Source organism: Perognathus longimembris, chromosome 1, assembly GCF_023159225.1.
Source record: "Perognathus longimembris pacificus isolate PPM17 chromosome 1, ASM2315922v1, whole genome shotgun sequence".
Classification (NCBI taxonomy): domain Eukaryota; kingdom Metazoa; phylum Chordata; class Mammalia; order Rodentia; family Heteromyidae; genus Perognathus; species Perognathus longimembris.
The window spans coordinates 132,416,393-132,436,658 of NC_063161.1; the positions used below are offsets into that span (position 1 = coordinate 132,416,393).

The 20,266-nt window shown below is 48.1% G+C and overlaps 1 protein-coding gene across 1 annotated transcript in view; it reads right to left on the reverse strand.

Moving 5' to 3' along the window:
* The window catches only part of Shb (SH2 domain containing adaptor protein B), a 131,826-nt gene that overhangs the window by 66,104 nt on the left and 45,456 nt on the right, over positions 1-20,266 (reverse strand). Inside the window, exon 2 of the mRNA XM_048336127.1 lies at positions 17,439-17,559. Coding sequence (XP_048192084.1) covers positions 17,439-17,559 — 121 coding nt within the window. The remainder of the gene's footprint in view (positions 1-17,438; positions 17,560-20,266) is intronic.

Genomic DNA, 20,266 nt, shown 5'->3' on the forward strand with positions numbered 1-20,266 from the left:
GTGCGACAACGGCAAGTGTGAAAAAGGACAACAGAGCTTTAGGATCTGCCATCTCTACAGATGAAGTGGAGCTAGTATCCTCCTGGCTCATGTAACCACTGGGGACATCTGAGCAAGCAGAGGCCTGTAACATGGACAGTTGGCACTCAGCTGTGACAGAGCTGGCTTTCCCTTGTAAAGTGCTGCCCCAGCTCACCCGTCATGTCATAAAGGGGAGCACAGTGGAGATTTATAGCATCTCTGTTGCTCTGAGTTCTCAGAATTACAATTCCAAGGCATCAGTGACAAGCCGTGGGCACTTCAAGGGAGGCAGGAAAGAACACTGGGGCCCTAACACAATCCTAAGGCACACCTTAACCTGCTGGCCTGGACTTCTTGGCCACAAATGCCTCCCTAAGCCATAAACTGCTTAGAACCGCAGACACCCCAAAGACTCATGAGATTATCCCTCCTCCCCCAAGCCAGATAGACGAGCTCAGAAACTCATTTTCAAATCTGGAAGAGCATGTGCTTTGATAGCCTCAAATTCTATTTTGGTATACTCATTTTTTCAGGCACAAGCAGGAAATCATATGGTTCGACTAGTTATTACATTTGCAGCCATTAAAGCAACTTCAAAGGTAAAGCTTAGACAAGAGCAGAGGAAAAGACCATTTGTACCCCATTTCAACAAATGCCAGGTCTTGCTAGACTGCTGGAGAAACTCAAAGAAGGGCAAATCAAGTACAATATCCTGGCAAAAGCCAGGATAGTGCTTGGAGCCTAGAGAAGTATGGCTGGAGGACAGAAAGTCTGGGAAATCTTTGAAGTCTGAGAGCAGGAGAGTAATAGGATCCACAGATTGGGCTAGGCCTGGAAAACTCATCAGGAGACAGTAACGGAGTAGAACCTGGGAAGGGCTGAGACCTGCAGGGGAGCTTGGACACTCACACCCCTCCTCGCTGAGGGCTCTCCCTGCAGAGGTGGGAGACAGTGGGTGTATGGTGCAGTTCTCTTTACTCTGACACTGCACGTGCAAGATGACAGACTTTAAAGCTCAATTAAAACTTATTTTTAAGTCAGGCGTAGTTAAATAAATTCCCTTTGGAAGCAGGCTGGTGTGGAAGGCATCCCCAAGGGAGGCCTGTGAGACTTGCGCTCACAAACAAGGTTCTTGGGTGCTAGGTGGAAGAAGCTGATGACACTCAACGTCACATGCCACAGGCCATGTAGAGGGCTGATAGCCACTGAGGGAAAAATGAACAAAGGCACCCCAGAAGTGCAGTCAAACAGCCAGAACAGAGAGGCTTTCTGAGTTTTGGAGCTCAAGTGCCTAAGCCTTCTAGAAGCAGTGTTGTCTAGTGTCTTACCACCATTGCTACCATCCCTGGAGTTGGCTAGTGCTAGCACTACCTTAAAGTCAAGTAGAGCTCTGACTTGAGAGATGAGGAACCCGAGGCCCCAGGAGGGGCAATATCCTGTCCAGATCAAACCTGGGTCAGAGGAAGTGAGGCTCAACAAGTCTCTGCTCCCGATTTCTTCCCAGTAATCACAGCCTTAGTCTGCAAATTACTCTGTTCTCATATGTACAAGGTCCTCTCTGTCAGAAACAAAGCCCTGGGAAGGTTACAAGAAGGCTGCTACACCACAGTCAGTGGGCCTCTACTGTTCCCCCAGCCTCAGGGCTTGCATGGCAATGGCAAGGAGACAGGAGAACAGGCATACATTCCCTGCCATGGGCAGGGATAAAGAGAGAGGGAGAGAAGAAGTTGAGGAGAACAAATCTGCTGACAGGCCAGATTAGAGCCTGAGGAATTCCAGGAGGCCCAGGCTTGGACCATTCACTACAGATGGAGATCTCTAACCACAAGACCCCTGGTCCCCATGAACTATGTGCTATTATAATGTGAATTTCGGACCTCCAACAAGGGCCACTAAGAGATGGGACCTCAGACTGCATTCTCAACCCCGACATACTTCATCCTGACTTCATGACAGGAAGGGCCTGCACTGTGAACCTTCAGGGCAACCTGCCTTCACTGTGATCTAGTCTGGTGGGCTAAGAACTTGGTGGCTTCTACAGAACCTGTGCATTCTCTGTACTGTATGTGGATTCCCCTGGCGGGCCTGTTTCTAGGCCTCCAAAGTCCTTGCAGACTATCTTTCAGAGGGCTTGGGGCTTTATATGTGACATGAAGTCTCAGAGTGTATGAGACGGTGAAAGGGCTCACAAAACATGCCACAAAAACTGCTCTCAAGGGCAGAAACCTTGCTCACAGCCTGGGCTAGGCTCTAGTCCTTTTCTAGTCAGGTTTTGATACAAAGGGGACAGTATCATATGTCCTGTCCTTTTCTCTCAAAAATCAAAGGAGCTGGGGCTGGGAATATGGCCTAGTGGCAAGAGTGCTTGCCTTCGTATACATGAAGCCCTGGGTTCGATTCCCCAGCACCAAATAAAGTGGCAGAGTGCTAGCCTTGAGCAAAAAGAAGCCAGGGACAGTGCTCAGGCCTGAGAACACGGCAAGATTGGCAAAAAAATAAAGTTAAAAAAAATCAAAGGAGCAGGAATGGGCTCAGCACTTGACACAGAGTTTGGCTTTTGCTTTTCCCAGTCCCATCTCCCTCCCCCCCACACTCCCCTAGCATCAGGAAAAGGTTCATTCTTTTCTCTCAGCTTCTTAAATTGAATCAGCTCAGAGGTGTGTGGCATTCTTCAGCTTAGGCAAGAAGGTACTTGCCCCTCTCTCCTAGAAAAGAAGGCAGGAGCCTCAGGAGGCATCTCCGAATGGCCCGTTCATAACTGTGAGCTCAAGTGTGTATTACTTACACAGGGATGGAGCCATCCTGTCAGGAGAGGAGTTGATCATCAAGCCTGTCTCCCAGGCAAGGTACTATCATGTAATTAAAGACAATAATTATAGCTCTGTATCCAGTGTCAAAGCCAAGGCTCTTTACAGACACGATTGTGCCTTTCCTCACAAACACATTGGCTCTCTTTGTGGCTACCGAGAACCTGGTGGCTCCTCCTTCCACAAGGAGTGGCTTCTTTGGACATTCTCATTCTCACCAGGCAGTTTCACCCCGGAGGCCTGGGCTGAACACTTCCAGGATGGGTATGTTGCAAGGTGAGCAGGGATGATGGTCCCAAAGGATAGGCAGGAGGCTGTGGATCCAGAGGATCCCAGGTAGGTCCCTTGGAGGCAATGTGCTGGTAACCAGCATATAAGGCCTCCTCCTCCAGCTCACAACAGCTCAGCACACTGACTCCAGAACTTAATTCACACATACTTAGCTGCTGAGGCCTTACAGATAAGGAGGTCAGAGGTTCTGAAGACAGAAGAGAAAGACCACCCATTTCCTGCCTCTTTCCCTTAGTCCATGAGCTCTGGAGGTCAGAGTGATGACTGTCACCCCTCTGGGAGTCCTCTGCCTCTTGAGACCTGCCTAAGCACAGGTTCTTCTCAATGGAACAAAGGGGGAGGGGACAGGGACTGACTTCATAACAGCAGAAGGAGACCAAATTTAAGCTTGTTCTCAGGAATCCTGGCAGGTAGCCTAGATCCCCTGGTTTTTAGTTTCTTTGCCTTAAAAATGAGAGGAGTAAAGTCTGCCTCCAGGGTAGTTCTGAGGACAAAATGAGATAATGTCTAAGAAAGTGTAGTGAGTACAAGGAGAAGTGGATATACATAGTAATGGCAATAACCCCTCAACACTGACTGGGCCACAAGATTCTGGAAGAAAAATAAAGGGAAAGACCAACTCATCTGATAATATTAATGAGGAATTTCCACAAACCCACAGATTTTCTGAAAAAACAGGGGGAGGGAACATTTTCCTTGTAGACCATTAACGCTGAGAGGTAAAGCCATCATTCCTCCAACAGGTGACCTGGTAGGACTCCTCAGGAGAAGGGCCATTCCTATGTACACCATGGAGAGAAGATACTCGTGGTTGAAAGGTACTATGCAGAGATACCAGGTGTAGGAGTTACCCAAATGCATAAATAAGGAAGCCTGGGCTGGAACTGTAACTCAGCCACCATTCAGTGGCAGCTTCCTCCAATCTTAGCCTTGAAAAGTGTTCACCTTTAAAATGAGGAGGTGACCAGTCTCCTAGTCCGGTGTTCTAAAGTTTTCACTCAAGGAAAGATAACTTCTACAGAAGGGAAGATGAGTTTAGGTTTTTCTAGCAGCATCACGGTCAGCTTAAAGTCAGCTAAAAATGGATCACAAATTTTAGCTGCTACTCTAATACCTTGTGACTCAGAACACTGCATTATGTTCCCAGCAGTGGAGATAAGGGTCCTAGGTTTGAAGGTGATTAAATCCCAGTCTCCCCCCTAGAGATCATGATTCAGAGCCAAGCCTAGGGCATAGGGTGGGGGCTAGCAAGGCAACCAGGAGCTTCCCATTAGCACTGAAGGCCTGGAACATATCTTGATCTAGGACGAAAACTAGTTTCCAAGTTTAGTGGATAAACAGCCTGGCGGTAGTAATAACTTTTAGGTACAATTATGAAAATAATAAAAACATCTGGAGATGACCTAAGTCGTTTCTCAGAGTGGGCAGATTGTATAAATCCCAGGCCCTGGGCTTAGATTCTAGGCCAGATCCTCCAGTAATCTTTCCAACTCTACCCTCACAGCCCAGGGATGTGTCAATACCACATTTTCTCTGACCTCAACATCTTTCCCACCTGCCCCTAGATGGTCTGTTGCAGGTGACCAGCACCTGCCCTCAATCAAGCAGAATATACCATGTTGCACTCTGCAGGCCCCATTTACATCCATACATCCATATCTGACACATCTCCATGTCACACAGTCACCCCCAGTGGAATGGCCCTTCAGAGGGTTCTATGCTTCAATGAATGTTCCACACCTTGGCTTCCCCACAATAGGTGGGCAGAAACTCCAGATGTGTTGTCCTTTACCATCTTACTTGGTAACACCATCTGACTCACCCCCTACCTGCCTTGTCCCCAGCTACAGCTCTGGATTCAGATTCCCAGGCAAGCCCATGGGTATTCCAGCATGAGCTCTTTGCTGAGCAAAGACACCCACAGTAGAAGCAGGAAGCAGCTCCACACCGAGGACTGGGAACTAGCATGGAAACTGGGAGAGAAACCCTTGGGGGGATGGAAAGCCCTACCAGCTTGCTTATCTGCCTAGCAGATACTCAACTGTTACTTCCAGCTCTAGGCCTCAGCTTTTTGTTATTGGGAAGGGCAAGAGATGGCTCTGAGGATCTGCCTAGTCCAACTTTAGTTGACTGCCATCTCCAGAATCTGCAGGCCTGTGGGCTTCCGTCAGCCCAGGACACTGTGGTTCTACTTACCAGCTCCAGCTCCCTCTCCTGAGCATCATTCTTAGTCAGGGACCCCAAGCAGTCACTCCAGCCTCCGTTTCTGGTCACACTGGTAAAAATGGAAGCAATCTACATACTGCCTGCCACCCTAGCTTTAGGGAGGGGTAAGGTGGGATGCTATGACAGGCTCTCAATAAACATACACTTGAGCAGAGAGGGAAATGAATGACCCACACAGGAGCAAAGGTACACAAATAGAGAGGGGCCTGAAAAGGCTAGGAAGGTTCAGATACAGGTCTTTTCTGATTTGGCAGCAAGCTGCTAGAGCTGAAGGAACATCAGTCAGTGTAAGAAAGAGGAGGGCTCAGGCACCCAGCCAGGGGCAGCAAGTAGGGCATACAGGGGCATGATTCAGTTGTAACATGGGGGGAAACATGAGGCAGATTGGTAGGATTCCCCCCTACCCTCCACTCCTCCAGCCACAGGTCAGCAAGTGATGAGACCAGCACCAGGGGCTAGGCTACATGGACACATTGGACAGTGATGGGGGATAAATCAGAAGAGGGTCTATGACATCTACTTTCAGGCCTCGAGTGGGCTTTTCTCCTTAGGATAGAAGTCTACTCACTGCTCTCATGACACTCCACCCAAACCAGCAGGCTCTGACCTATAGGGGTCACTAGAAAGTCCCACTGACACCTCAAACCCTGGTACCAGTGATTTCAGGATAAAAATTCTGAAGCTAGTCACGCTGATCCTGCCCTCCAAGGGTTTCCATCCCAGCAGATAAGAAATGAAGACAGCACTGGGAATGTGGCTTAGCGGTAGAGTGCTTGCCTAGCATGTATGAAACCCCGGATTAGATTCCTCAGTAGCATGTAAACAGAAAAGTCCAGACGTGGAGCTATGGCTCAAGTGGTAGAGTGCTAGCCTTGAGCAAAAGAAGGTCAGGGACAGTGCCCAGGCCCAGAGTTCAAGCACAAGGACTGCCCCCTCCCCCAAAAGGGGGGGAGATATGTTAAGTGCCACAATGGCATGATTGGTATGAGGAGACACTGGCAGTGAGAACAGAGGAAGAGCAAGGGAACTTGGCCCCCAGGGAGGATCTTTCTCAGCACTTCCCTTATTAGGTAGGTGTCCAGTCTGATCATAGGCTGTATGCTGGGAAACTAAGGGAAAGGGTGGCATTTTATGTATTGTTGCTCACAGTGCTTGTTTCTGTTTCAAAAACTGACCAGAAGCACAGTACCACACGGACACATATGGGCCACACCACCTTAAAGAACTGATAGACAGGACACTTGGGGAGAAGAGTTAACCCAGAGGTACCTGCCATGTTGTTGCACGCCCCCTTCCCCCCAAGAAAAAGCCAGACTTGTTGCTGCCAGGCAGCCCTTCCCTGCACCACCAGACCTGAATACCTTGCAGATAACCCTCAGGGGAAAAAAGCCTAGAAGGGAGCAGAGTTCTTCATCAGCCACCATGACTTGGCTCTCTCATCTGTAAAATCTGCTTCCTCCCAGAGCCTCTGGGAGGCACCTAGTCGAATGTATAAAAGAGACTCTTTAAATAAAGACCTCCATCAACCCTGTAAGCTTCCATAAAGCCATCCCGAGTCCTACTTAGAAGAGGGTACCAATTAATTAGTCAAAATAACAGGGTATAGGAGAATCACTGAATCTTCCTTTTCAGGTTTCAGGTCTGGGAGCTTCAGTCTCTCTTTGGTCAGGCCTAGAGATCACTTCTCCTACAACCAGGAGCTAAATCCTCTGGAGAAGGGGCTTCTAGCTCACTGGGGCTCTCTGGGGCCCTCCCTTAACACCCCCACCAATGTATTCTAATCTCTCCAGCCCCCAAAGCACTCACATGTGAACTTGATGATTCTTCCCATTCTCAGATAGGGCAGTTGCCAACAAGTAAGCAACATTCCCACCCTCCCACTTGCTGAGGACCCCACCAGTCACCTCAGCCTCTCCTCTTCCTTACACATGATGACCCAATGGGTTGAGCTCTCCCCATCTCATAGGCAGTACCCACACAGACACTGCCCAGCCCCCGACTCAACCCTCTGACCTAGATGACAGTCACAGCTAGAGCACCACAGAACCTGTCTTCCAGGCTCTGCTCCTCACTGTTCTAATCTTCCCACACACCCAGGAGGACATATTGTCCCAAACAACTTCCCAACTGTGTCATACCCCTCCAATGGGTGTTTCCCACTGCCTCATGCTGCCAACAGCTACTAGGCAGATGGAAGACAGCAAGACCGTAGCTGGGGTCAACTTGAGCCCCCAAACCCATATGGGGGCAGTTATTTTCATAGTTTCTTGAAGAATCATCAGATCTTTTGCCATCTCTGGGATTCTAAAAGGCAAGACTGGGCAGGGGTGGAGAGGCAAACCCCTCCATTCCACATTCCCCTCCTGGATCGAATGCCAATGCTCTCACAGCTGTGGAAAGAGGGGCTGGGGGTGCATTCCAAGTGCTTGGCAGGGTTCCAGCCAGCACCCTGGGCCTCCTATCTGTGATGCTGGGTACAGGGAACACAGGGACAATCCATGGACCCTTAGGGTTGTGATCTGACATGAGGTCAAGAGTGGAACACAACTGCCAGCTGCAGGGCCAAAGCTAGTTCTTATCCTCAGAAGACAGCATGGAGATCATCCTACGTTTGAAAGTGGCCATGCTCTCTGCCAAGTCTCCTGTTGACCATGAAGAAGCCCTTGACCTCCAGACTTTGGTAGTCCAGAGCTACAGCATCTGCAAAATGAGTTGGCAGGAATCATAGACAGCTCCTTTAGAACAGGGATTTTGTCCTCTGCTAACCTATAGTGCACAGAACAGGGCTGTGCACAGCAAGTGCTCACAGTCATCTGCTGAAGGAGAACTTCATACTTTTCCCCTCAACGAGACCCTTTAGGACTTCAGCAAGTGGGCTTTCACCAAATGGGAACAGTTGTTCACAGGGAGTTTTGTTTCTCTTTTGTTCATTCACTCTCCATCCAGACTTGCATTCCAGCACTCAATCATTCCTCGAACCAGTGAGTCAAACATACTGAGTCCAGGGGAGAATTGAAGATAAGAGTCCAGCCTCTTCCTCCCAAGAGCTCTCAGCCCAGGGAAGGAAGGAGAGGTAATATCTTGCACACAGTCAATGACCAGCTGAAGAAACAGAACTGGCAACAAGGGGCTTCTGTCCACCTGCCACCTAAAAGCCACAGCCAGCAACCTCCCTCCCTCCTTGTCCACTTAGCAAGTGCCTAAACATGTTACTCTTCAGAGAAGGAAAGGAGGTCTAAGGAAAGGGGGTCTCTTCGTTCCAGAGGGAGACCAGACCTGGGTGCCTGGAGTGATTAATATTAATATTCAACCAGTGTTTACCAAGCATGTACTTTGTGCCAAGCACTGTTTTAGCTAATGAGGCTCCAAGAAACAACAAAATGGACAGCCCTGCTCTTGTGACACCCATACCTTGGGGTGCAGGAAAGCTGGTAGCTCATGCCTGTAATCCTACCTACTCAGTAGGTTGAGATCTGAGGATTGTGGTTCGAATCCAGCTTGGGCAGGAAAGTCCATGAAACTCTTGTTTCCAATTAACCACCTAAAACCTGGAAGGGGAGCTGTGGCTCTGTGGTAGAGAGCTAGACTTGAGCTAAAAAACTCAGGGACAGCACCTAGGCCCTAAATTCAAGCCTTAGGACCAGTGTGTACACACACACACACACACGATACATTTTTGTAAAATATGAAGTAAGCCCAATAACAGTAGCTGGTAAGCCAGATGTGGCGGCCACAGGCCTGATAATCCCAGTATTCAGAAGGTAGAGATAGAGGATTGCAAAAGTTAGAGGCTAGCCTGAGCTACATAGTGAGACCTTCATTTCAAAACAAAAATTAATAAACTATCAAGTGTTAAGGAACAAGACCAAACAGTGAAAAGGTTGAGTGAAAATATAAGGATAAGCAGCTTCAAGCAAATGCCACCCTCTCTGTGCAGCGCCCCCCCCCCCCCCCCCCCCGCTCCTGAGACCTCCCAAGACAATATCCATCCTCTCTCCAGTGTTATTCCTCTTGGCTCAATCAGACTTGGCCAGACCTTTCTACCTTTCCCACAGAAGGCACCTAGGAAGCAAAGAACCTGCATCAGCCCTCAGCCAATGTGTTGTCAATGACTGCCTACTATCCTCATCCAGTCCTAGTCTTTGTTTTGTTTTGCTTTTTGGACACAGTCTTCCTATGCAGCTCAGACTGACCTCAAACTCATAATCCTCCTGCCTCTTTAGAGTTGGGATTATAAGTATGCCCTATCTCATCCAGCCCTATTCTAATTTTGTTACATCTTTCCTGAAAATTTGGACATACTCACTGTCAAGGATTCCAAGGGAGAGGAGAAAGTAAAGGAAGAGCCCCCAGAATGCCCCAATCCTCTCCACCATGGAAACCCAGCTTTCTACTCTTCCCAGCCTGCTTTGCTGGGCAGGTAAGCACCATTGGGCTGGGTGTGTGAGTCCCGCTGTTTCTCAAGAACAGGAAAGTCATGAGGTGACTAATGCAAAATCTATTTATACTTGATTATCTCCTTCCTGTCCAGTGGGTAAGTCATTCTGGTAAATGATAGACTAGTCAGGGAACTCTGCACCATCCATAACCAAGCCTTCTGCCTGCCAGGCAGGAGGAGGTAAGGACAGGTTTCAAAACATTTCAAAACAAGGCCCCAGCATCCTAGGTTAGAAGTCGGGAGATCTGCTCTGCTCTGCTTGGTTGCATTCTTCTCTTCAGCTTCCTGCCAGGTAACTTTGGCAGGTGCACATCCTTCCCTGGGCCTCAAGCAGTAAGAGGATATTGGGCTGAGAAGTCTGCTCTTCAAGGACAGTTCCATCAGTGGGGAGAACAGTGACTACCATGAGAGACGGAAGCCTGAGGCCACTTGGGAGAGCAGGGTAGAAGAGGGACACAAGGTAGGCAGAGGGTGAGAGGCAGCAGGGACAGAGATGACGAGACGGCTCTGAGGCACAATGGGATGGGGGGTGGGGGTGCAACCCAGGTGTAAAGGAGAGTTAAGTTCACGGGAGCAGAGTCCAGGGCACTGCACAGCTGGGCAGGAGGGGCCTGCACTGCACACAGGAAGGCCCTGGGCTCTACAGCTCCTAGACCAGCATCCTGGAATGGGCAGACAGAACAGCAAACAAAATGGAAATCTCAGGGGCGCCAGTTACAGCTTTTCCACTACCCAGTCATGGCCCTTCTCTGAGAGGCATTCAATAGTGTTCAAAAGTCTAGTCCTAGAGAACAGGAGCTCAAGGCAGGGCCTTCTGAAGTGGCTGTCAGATAGTACTCACCTTTCTTGAGAGCAGAGGGCAAGGTACTCACTACCGGAAGGGTGGAGAGTGCCAGGACTGTCAGAGGCAGTGCTGATAGGGGCAGGTGGAGGAGCCCAATGTGACCACAGGTAATCTGAGGGTGTATACAGCTGCCTGAATCCATCACCTCTTTGGATCCTCATGACACCCCGTGAAAAAAGGCAGAATATAGCTTTACAAATGAGGGAACTGAAGCCTAAAGAGGTGATGCAATCTGCCCAGGGTCACACAGCAAGCCAGCAGCAGAGCCAAAGCCACATTCTAGGCCATGCATGACTAGAACACATAACGCAAGAGGACCATTTTCTTAGAGAGCATGCTGTCACTGGAAGAGATCATCTCAGAGGATAAGAAGACACAAGGGGACGTCCACTAGGCCTTATATAGTTGAACAGTACTAGAAACACATGAAGTTACAATGGGCAGAGACAAGAGTAACCAAGGAAGGCAACCATGCCGAGGCAGCAGGCCTCTGTGCAAAATGACTTTTTCTTAATTCTTTCTTACTATACTATAAAGTTGATTTAATAATAGAAATAGGGTGAAGACCTTTTAATGTGTAACTGTTTATGTAAAACACGATCTGAAAATGCTTTCAATTAATGCTGAAGTGAGTCATCTCATGAGATGACACCTTGAACTGACTTTATAAAAGGCACAAAGGGTTATAAAGTCACACCTAAGCAGGGGCCTTGGCACTGTAAACCTCCCAGTTAATTCCTCAGACCCTCTGGGAATGGCTATATGATGACTAAGTGCACTAAGGGATCTCAAGGGCCTCCTTCTCTAGAACCATGCTGCTTTAGCATGGATGCCACTGGTTGACAGGGGACCCTGTGGAGAGTGATAGCTAGAGAATTCAATGGCACAGAATTCCACATGAAGGAGCAAGTAGGACAATGAGCTCAGGCTCATGTGCAAACTTGGTATTCCCTGTAGATTCGCATTGGCAATGTGTGCCCTATTTTCCAGGATGATATGAAGTGACTCCTGCAGGCCTGATGAATGTGTGGGACCCTCTACTCCATCAGAGGTTTCTAGCTGCTGGAGACGCAGAGCCTGTGACTGACACCTAGGAAAAGGGGAAACTATGCTGTTTCAGCAGCCTGACCACTGGCCCAACAAGAAGTTTGGCCTGGGGACACCAAATGCTTAAACACTGAGGTAGGAAGGAAACCCAGAAACGTCTGGTTCTTTCTTTTATGAGGAAACTGAAGGCTAGATAGGCAATGGAGCATGGGAGAGACCAAGACTATAATCTGGGAGACGGGCCAAGGATGATTAAAAAAAAGAGGAAATACTGACTGAATGAATAATTGGGATGAATCAGCCTGGTATTGAAGAATGAAGCCCCCAGCCTTACCCAGATCCTCTCCTATAAGGATGGGGTCCTCCTGTGTTCCCTGGGGCTGCTATAATGCAGGTCAGCTAACTGGCATCTCAGACCCCATAGGCTGCTTAAGCCACAACCCACCTGAAATGTTAATGACCTTTCATGTATCTTCCAATGCTGGCAATCTCCCATCCGCTTGGATCCCTCTGGGAATGGGAAGTTCATTGCTTTATAAGGCAGCTTTACTTTAATCAGTGGGTTAAAAACATTTCAAAAATGTTGCTCATTTTTGAGCCTTAGTTTCCTTATCCACAGAAAGGAAAGTTTGGGGGAGGGGTCACTATCTTTCCAACTTTGTTTCATAGCACTGTAGAGTTTAAGAGGCACTTGGGCTGAGGATGGTGAAGACCTAGGCATCAATTCTGGAGTGACAATGTGATTCCTACAGGTGGCAGCGGTAGAGAGGAACAGCTAAGGCAGATGGGGGCATGGTGAGCAAGAGCCCTAAGTGAACAGGCACACTTTTCCTTTGCTCCATTTGGATGCTCAATTTTCTCTTTGTAAAGATTTCCACCAGTGCTGCCCTGGGCCCTGAGATGCTGAGGACTGTTAAACATCATTAGTTAAGCACAGTCCAGGTCAGCAGAGCTTGGAATGTGAACACCAAGTTACAGCGTACCAGGACTACAAAGGCCCTGGAGAGAAAATGCTGCATGGCTCACACACAAAGTCGGCGGCACCATTAACTAGCTGGATTGTCTTGGGCATGTTGCTTAACCTTCCTGTTCTTTGGTTTCTCCACTTGTAAAGTGGGGTCCCTAACTGAGAAGATGCAGGATCCAATGAGAACACTCTAACGGCCAGAAACAAGTCCTGGAAACTTGGCAGCTACTTTCATGGTCATCTCTATTATCTATTATCACTGACTGGTCATCCACACACAGCCAGTCAGTAGCTCAAAGCAGCCAGGTCCACTTTAAGGCTCCTGTGCCCCTGGGGTCATTTAGGAGACACATGGATACTTCAGATCTGCTTGATTCCAGCTTGGGCTTCTACGAATAAAGCTGCCATCCAGGTAGAGAGAGACAGAGAGGATACTTCCCTGGCACTAAGAATTACACACATATAGACATAAATCTCAGCATCAGCTCCAAAAAGGTCACCTTGAAAGGGGAAACTTAACTGTTTGTAATGCCACCCCTATTCCTCTATTGTCCAGAGCACCGCCCCCCTCTCCTCTACCTGTGCTTCAGGACAAGCCACATCCCTTCCTGGTATACTGATATGCTGGTGGATCATCCTAATTGGTATCTACCACATCAATCACTGCAGTGATGATACACACAAAGAAGGGAACTGTGGCAAGATCCTCACAACCAACCAGAAGTCAACCAGGATGTGTGTGTATGTGTGTGTGTGTGTGTGTGTGTGTTAGTTCTGGGGTTTGAACTCAGGACTTGAGCACTGTTCCTGAGCTTTTTGTGCTCTGTGTGTGTGTTAGTCCTAGGGTTTGAACTCAGGACTTGAACACTGTCCCTGAGCTTTTTGTGCTGTGCTGTGCTGTGTGTGTGTGTGTGTGTGTGTGTGTGTCCTGGGGTTTGAACTCAGGATTTGAGCACTGTCCCTGAGCTTTTTGTGCTCTGTGTGCATGTGTGTGTGTTAGTCCTGGGGTTTGAACTCAGGATTTGAGCACTGTCCCTGAGCTTTTTGTGCTCAAGGCTAGTGCTCTACTACTTGAGCCACAGTTCCACTTCTAGCTTTTTGGTGGTTAACTGGCGATAAGAGTCTCTCAGGTTTGTCTGCCTAAGGTGGCTTTGAGCCATGATACTCACAGGCCTGAGCCACTAGCACCTGGCTTACATTCCTTCTTAAATACAAACCTATGAACAAATCCTAGGGTATCTTTGGAAAGAATGCAGGAGGTCCAGCAGCCTCCTGGATAGAGCAAACTACCAAACTTAGACCTGTTCCCATTTAAAAAAAAAAAATAGCTCTGGAGATGCTTCTACCCAGCTATGTGGCCAGGGCACTGTGAGGTCCTCTGAAAACAGCAGCAGGAATCCATCCAGAGAAACCAGGCAGGGGCAAACCCTCCACAAATTTCAGGTTCCTACCACTCCCTTCAGACCCCTGGGGATGAACAGGTAATGGCCCACAGCACAGTCCCTGTTCTGCCCTCAGGCTAGCCCCATGTGTATGAGTGAGACAGGGAAGGGGCTTACCCTGCTTACTTCACCCGTAAACCAGGGCCTCTCCTCGGAAGGGATGAGCATGTATACCACAGTGCCTAGCAGGAAGCTTAAAACAGGGCAGGGACTCTGGCCTGGAGCCACTCCTGTCATTTGCCCCTCTGTAAGATACTCCAGCACCCAATACAAATACTTCCTTCCTTTAGAACTCCACCTGGCACTTTGTAGCCAACCATGTGTCCTGGTGCAAGTCTCTCCCTTGGATGACAGTTTCTCCATCTGTAAAATGAGGCTGTTAGGTCTGCCTGACCTCACAGACTCCTTGCTGCCCTGATGTTATGAATGCTCAGGGGATCCTAAAGTCACTCTTGTACTTAGCAGCCTTTCAAGATCTGCTAAATGCAACCTAGACAAGCTGGAAGAAGTGTACAGCTACAGGAGCTAAGGCAGCCTGCCACACCCACTGGAGGAGGTGGGCACTTGGGGTTCCAACAAGGCCAATGGCCACATATCTGTGGTGAAGGCTCCCTAAATCACTGGAGGAGAGCTGACTGTCCTTCTTAGGTCCTTGGCCCTAAGTATTTTCTCAACCCTGCCTCTAGCTGCCCTCTAGTATTACTTATCAAAGGACTGGAGGAGAATGTACATTATGAGTGGCCTTGCCTTGCCCTGTACAAAGAGGCCAAGTGTCCTGGAGGACACACAACCACTTTCTGTGAACAGCAGTTGCATGAGGCAGAGCTGGATCCTTTAGTAACTGTGGTCTATGAAACCCTAGAAGTTGGGCTTGGGCCCAGCACATTAAGTGCTCCCTAAATGCCATTCCCTGCCCTCCCTTCCACTTCAGGAAGAATCAAGGGTGGGGTGGGGTAGTGCATACCTGCAATCCCAGTTCCTGTAGGCCAGGGGCAGAAGGATTAAGACTTAAAAAGTTTAAGGCCACTAACGTATGAAACTGTAACCTCTCTGTACATCAGTTTGATAATAAAAATTTGAAAAAAAAAAAAGTTTAAGGCCAGCCTGCACAGCAAGATTTAGTCTTTAAAAAAAAAAAAAGTTGGAGGGATGGCTGAAATGGTAGAGTACTTGCTTACCAAGTATAAGCTCTGAGTTCAAGCCCAAGTACCAAACAAACAAACAAAAAGATGAATCAATGGAAAGTGCTCAAAGATCAAATAAATCACAGAAGAGGCATTTGTATCCTAAGTCCTCAGACATACAGGGCACCAATTCAACAGGCCTCAGAGTCTGGAGAAGCTCCAAACATGCTCCTGGTTCTCTTGAGCTCTGTGGCATGGTGAGCCCTACTCCTGCTCCTAACTTACGGGGGTAAGGAGGCAAGCAATGTGGTTCTTCTGTCTGGACATGCTGAGCCAGGAAAGACTATATGGGGACTTCTCTGCTTTGACCTTTTCACATAGCTTGAGGCTCTGTCCAAAATGGCTGATAGGTATTTGCTGCTTAGAAATCTCTAACCATTCTCCTGACTAAATAGGCCTGCAGCCTATTTAGCCGCATGTTCTGGGCCCCGCATGGCTGCTTTGACAGGAAATAGCTACCAGGGCAAAGTCTCCATGTTTCCTATGGTCATGAAGACCACGTTTTCATTCTGCCACCAGCTACAAAAATTCCTAGGTACATGGCTAGAGATAGTTTTGTCTCTACCAATTGACCAGGCCTTTCCTCTTCTTCTACGCAATAAAAGTAAGGTGAGCCATTGTTTCCACTTTGGCCTTGGCTGCTAGAAAAAGCAAAGTTTTATGCCTCAAATGCTTTATTATTTCAGTCTAAATTTCTTCAAATTTACTTTTATTATAAGGGGATATACAGAGGGGTTACATACATAATGTAATGAGTACATTTCTTGTCGAACATTGTTATCCCCTCCCTGTTTCCTCCCACCACCCCCCCCCCCCCAGCTAAATTTTTAAGATGGACCATCCTCACATTCCTATAAAACCTTTTTGGTCTTTATCATTGGTTAACTATACATGGTATCCTTATATTTGGTGCCCTGTCAGTCTTTTCCTATAGGTGAAACCGGCCAGTAAATTGTTGGGTAATTTTAATACAAATGTGAGAGTCAACCACCACTTTGAAAGCACTGCCTTCCGCCAGCTCCAGCTCCTTTTCCTCTGCATCCTCACTAAGTTGTGGGTTCAGTAGAGTGCTAGATCTAAGATGTGGTTTCCCCCAAATAAACAACATTGACTGCTCAAGGCAGAGAAGTGGAGCTTAGTGGGAGGTCCTTGGGTCATGAGGAGACCTCATGAATAGATTAATGTCAATTCCTGGGAGTGGGAGAGTACTTGCTCTGCAGGACTTCATTAGTTACAGGAGAGTTGGTTTTTACAAAGCAAGGCCACACTCATATTTTGTTTCTCTCAAAAAGCCTGCCATTCGGGCTGGGGATATAGCCTAGTGGCAAGAGTGCCTGCCCCGGATACACGAGGCCCTAGGTTCGATTCCCCAGCACCACATATACAGAAAACGGCCAGAAGCGGCGCTGTGGCTCAAGTGGCAGAGTGCTAGCCTTGAGCGGGAAGAAGCCAGGGACAGTGCTCAGGCCCTGAGTCCAAGGCCCAGGACTGGCCAAAAAAAAAAAAAAAAAAAAAAAAAAGCCTGCCATTCTATATTGATGAAAGTGAACTAAACAATCAAGGGTGGTGATGGGAAGGAGTGAATGAGAGAGAAAGAGGGAACACATGATGCTGAGCAGAAGGAAAGAAATGTACATATCACCCCATCTGGAAGAAATAGTATTATTGTTAATGTTTGTAGAGTTCATAAACTTTGTAGATTAGAATGATGATGTTCATCATTGTGAAGGTTAAAATGTATACTGTGAAATTTATGTAGCTACTTAATTTCAATAAAGAAAAAAAAAGGTCTGCCATTCTGGGCTAGGAATGTGGCTTAGAGGTAGAAGCCCTGGGTTCCATTCCTCAGTACCACATAAACAGAAAAGGCTGGAAGTGGCACTGTGGCTCATGTGGTAGAGTGCTAGCCTTGAGCAAAAGAAGTTCAGGGATAGTGCCCAGGCACGGAGTTCAAGCCCCAGGACCAGCAAAGATAAACAAGCAAAGAAAGTCTGCCATTCTATGTTAATGATTCAGCATGAGAACCTGCTCAGATGTAGCTTCCCAAGTTTGGAATACCCCAATCTTTGTTTGGCAGTGCTAACTAAATAATTTTTCTTTAAATATTATTTAGGCACAGTACTATACCGTGGCATTAGAAAACAAATTACACACTGCGCTGTTCTGCTTACCTGTCATGATCCTCTGGGCTTCATAGGGCTCCATGTAGCCAGCACTCTCTCCCTTTCCTGCTTTGCTCTTGAGATCATTCTTGGCATCAAAGGGATCTGAGTAGTCATCAGCTATGGTCACCTGCAACAAGGAAGAGGTGGGGGGTAAGTTCACCAGGGCTTCTTTGTTCACAGCCAGGCTTTGATCCAGCAAACACCAGCTGAACTAGGAGGGGAAGAAGGGTAGGAACTTGAGCCTGTGCTCACCCACCAGGAATCTGAGCACAAGCCCCCTGAGCCCATGCACACAGTCCAGTCCAGGCAGTGAGGTGAGAGAGCACGGAGCCGCTGCTCCAAAGTCTTGAGTCTTGAGATGCAGAACCCAGAGGGTGTCTTTGGGGAACATGATTCAGTGGAATAGAATGGAAGAGGAGGAAATGATAGAAAGAAGATTGCAGAAAGCCTAGAAATGCTGACACAGCCCTGGTGCTGGCTGAGGCACAGAAGAGCTGTCTAGAAATAATTATGCTCACTGTCCCATTTCTCCCCAAACTGGAATACAACAATGCCTTGGGTCATCAGACAACAATCTGGTGAGATCAATGCACTGTGTGGAAGATGATTGTGGCCCCAGACAGTCAAATAAAAACATTGAAGCCACTCAGAGATGGACAGACAAGGCCAGGAAAGGCTTTGGAGGCAGAAGGCCGCACGTGGGGTACTAAATCAGCAGAGGGCAAGGCATTTCCTGTGTCCTCACTTGTCCCACAGCTAGAGCCCAGCCCCTCTCTTTCAGAGAAGTTTCACTTGCGCTGCAGAAGAATGAGTCACCTGGGCAGGTCCCAGGGGGAAGAGGACTCCCCCAAAGAACATGCATATCTGGAATTCTAAGGCTTCAGAAACCAAGTTAAGTGCATTTTCCCCGGCAGAAGCGACAGTTCCTAGCAGTAGGCTGCAAGGAAACAATGCCCACCTCCAACTTCCTAACATTTTGTTTTGTTTTTTTGTTTTTTTGGCCAGTCCTGGGCCTTGGACTCAGGGCCTGAGCACTGTCCCTGGCTTCTTCCCGCTCAAGGCTAGCACTCTGCCACTTGAGCCACAGCGCCGCTTCTGGCCGTTTTCTGTATATGTGGTGCTGGGGAATCGAACCTAGGGCCTCGTGTATCCGAGGCAGGCACTCTTGCCACTAGGCTATATCCCCAGCCCCAACTTCCTAACATTTTGAAGGGCAAATTTACCAGAGGGAAAAAGCTCAAGAACCATCCCACCTAAACCTCCACACCACAGCTTGGTGCCCTCTTGGGTCACACAGCAGTTGATTTTCGGAAGCAGAAGGTTAACATTTCCCACCACTCTTAGGGTTACTGAATTGTTATTTAAATCATGGGTTTAATTAGAAACCACAGGAGCCTCTAGTCTCTCCCAGCTCCTGGAATGCAAGGCATCTGCAGGACCAGCAAACCCTGGGGAAGGGAAAATCCCTCTGTCTGTCCAGTGAGTATGGCTAGTGGCAGCCTAGGCAAGAGGAACAAGTGACCACTGGCTGCTCAGAATGCGATACCGGGCACAGTTCTGGCCTTCTGTGGCTGGGACCAAGTGCAGATGTACAAACAGGAGCACATCCGCTAGTGAAGAGCCAAGTCAGGGCTGCCTCCAGATGAAGAGGATGGCCAAGATCGAGGTCCAGCAGGCACAATCCAGATGCTGACTTTGTAATCAGGGTTTTGCTGGAGACTCAGAGAGCTCAAATGACACTAGCAGAGGAAAAGAAGGGAGGGGGGAGGTCTGCCTGCGATGTCTTTCATTTGATATTTGTACTCTACCATTTGCAGAACACATTAGGGAGAAAATTATATGCGGGAAGCACTGTCAAACTGAACCCTTCAGACATGGGGGGTGGGGTGGGGGGCCAGCCTTTGAGTTCAAGGGACCAGATGACACCTGATCTCAGGCTGCACTGAAGAAAGGAGGAAGTGTTTCCCCAAGAAAGCAAAATTATTTGGGGGATTTGCTGGGCAACATGGGGTGGGTACACTGCAGTCTAATCTAGAAATCAGTGTTCCAGTTCCTCTTGGAAATGCTCTATAATTTGCAAACACGAGGCTTGCAGGATATAAACCAAATCTTTGTTCTCCTTAGACAGGAGCTCTGGGAGGCCTGCGATAAAGCAGGCGCTATCTATATTTTCTAATTAAAATGAGATCTGAGCTCATGCTGTCACAGCCCCCAGCTGCCTGCCCTGCTTACTTCCGTTTCAATAAGAATTTACAAATCCCCAAACCAGGAAAAGCCCCTGGTCTCCGCTGACATATGGTTCCAGTTATACCTGCTGACAGTTGGAAATCCTACTGTTTAAAAAAAAGTTTAAAATTCTGTTAGTTTAAGAAGCAAATCGGAAGGTTCCTAAAAATGTATATTTAATCAATTTGCTTTTGAACTTCAAAGTAAGGCTGGTGGAGGAAAGGGAATTGGAGGCTTGAGCAACTTGAAACTTAGCAAACACTGCACTCTGTCCAATCTTACACAAAATCATGTCCTAGTGGGGAGTAAAAATTTAACCAGGTGTTAGGGAGTTGAGCACGCAGGCAGTCAGCCACAGGCCCTAGCCACCAGGACTGGACAGTGACTGCCCAGGTTGCCCGAGGCTAAACGTAAGTCAAGACCACAGGCAGGGCAGGGGGTTTCTGTGAAAGCTTGCTCTTCTGCTAATAAGAAGGGGACTAAGTTTCCCCAGAAGCAGGCCTAGATTCCTGCTGGGGTTGCTTTTACTTTGCTTTAAAACACCTTAGTTAGTAAATCTTACTGAACAAGTATCCAAAAGGAAGCCAGCTGGGCAGCTGGGACCTACA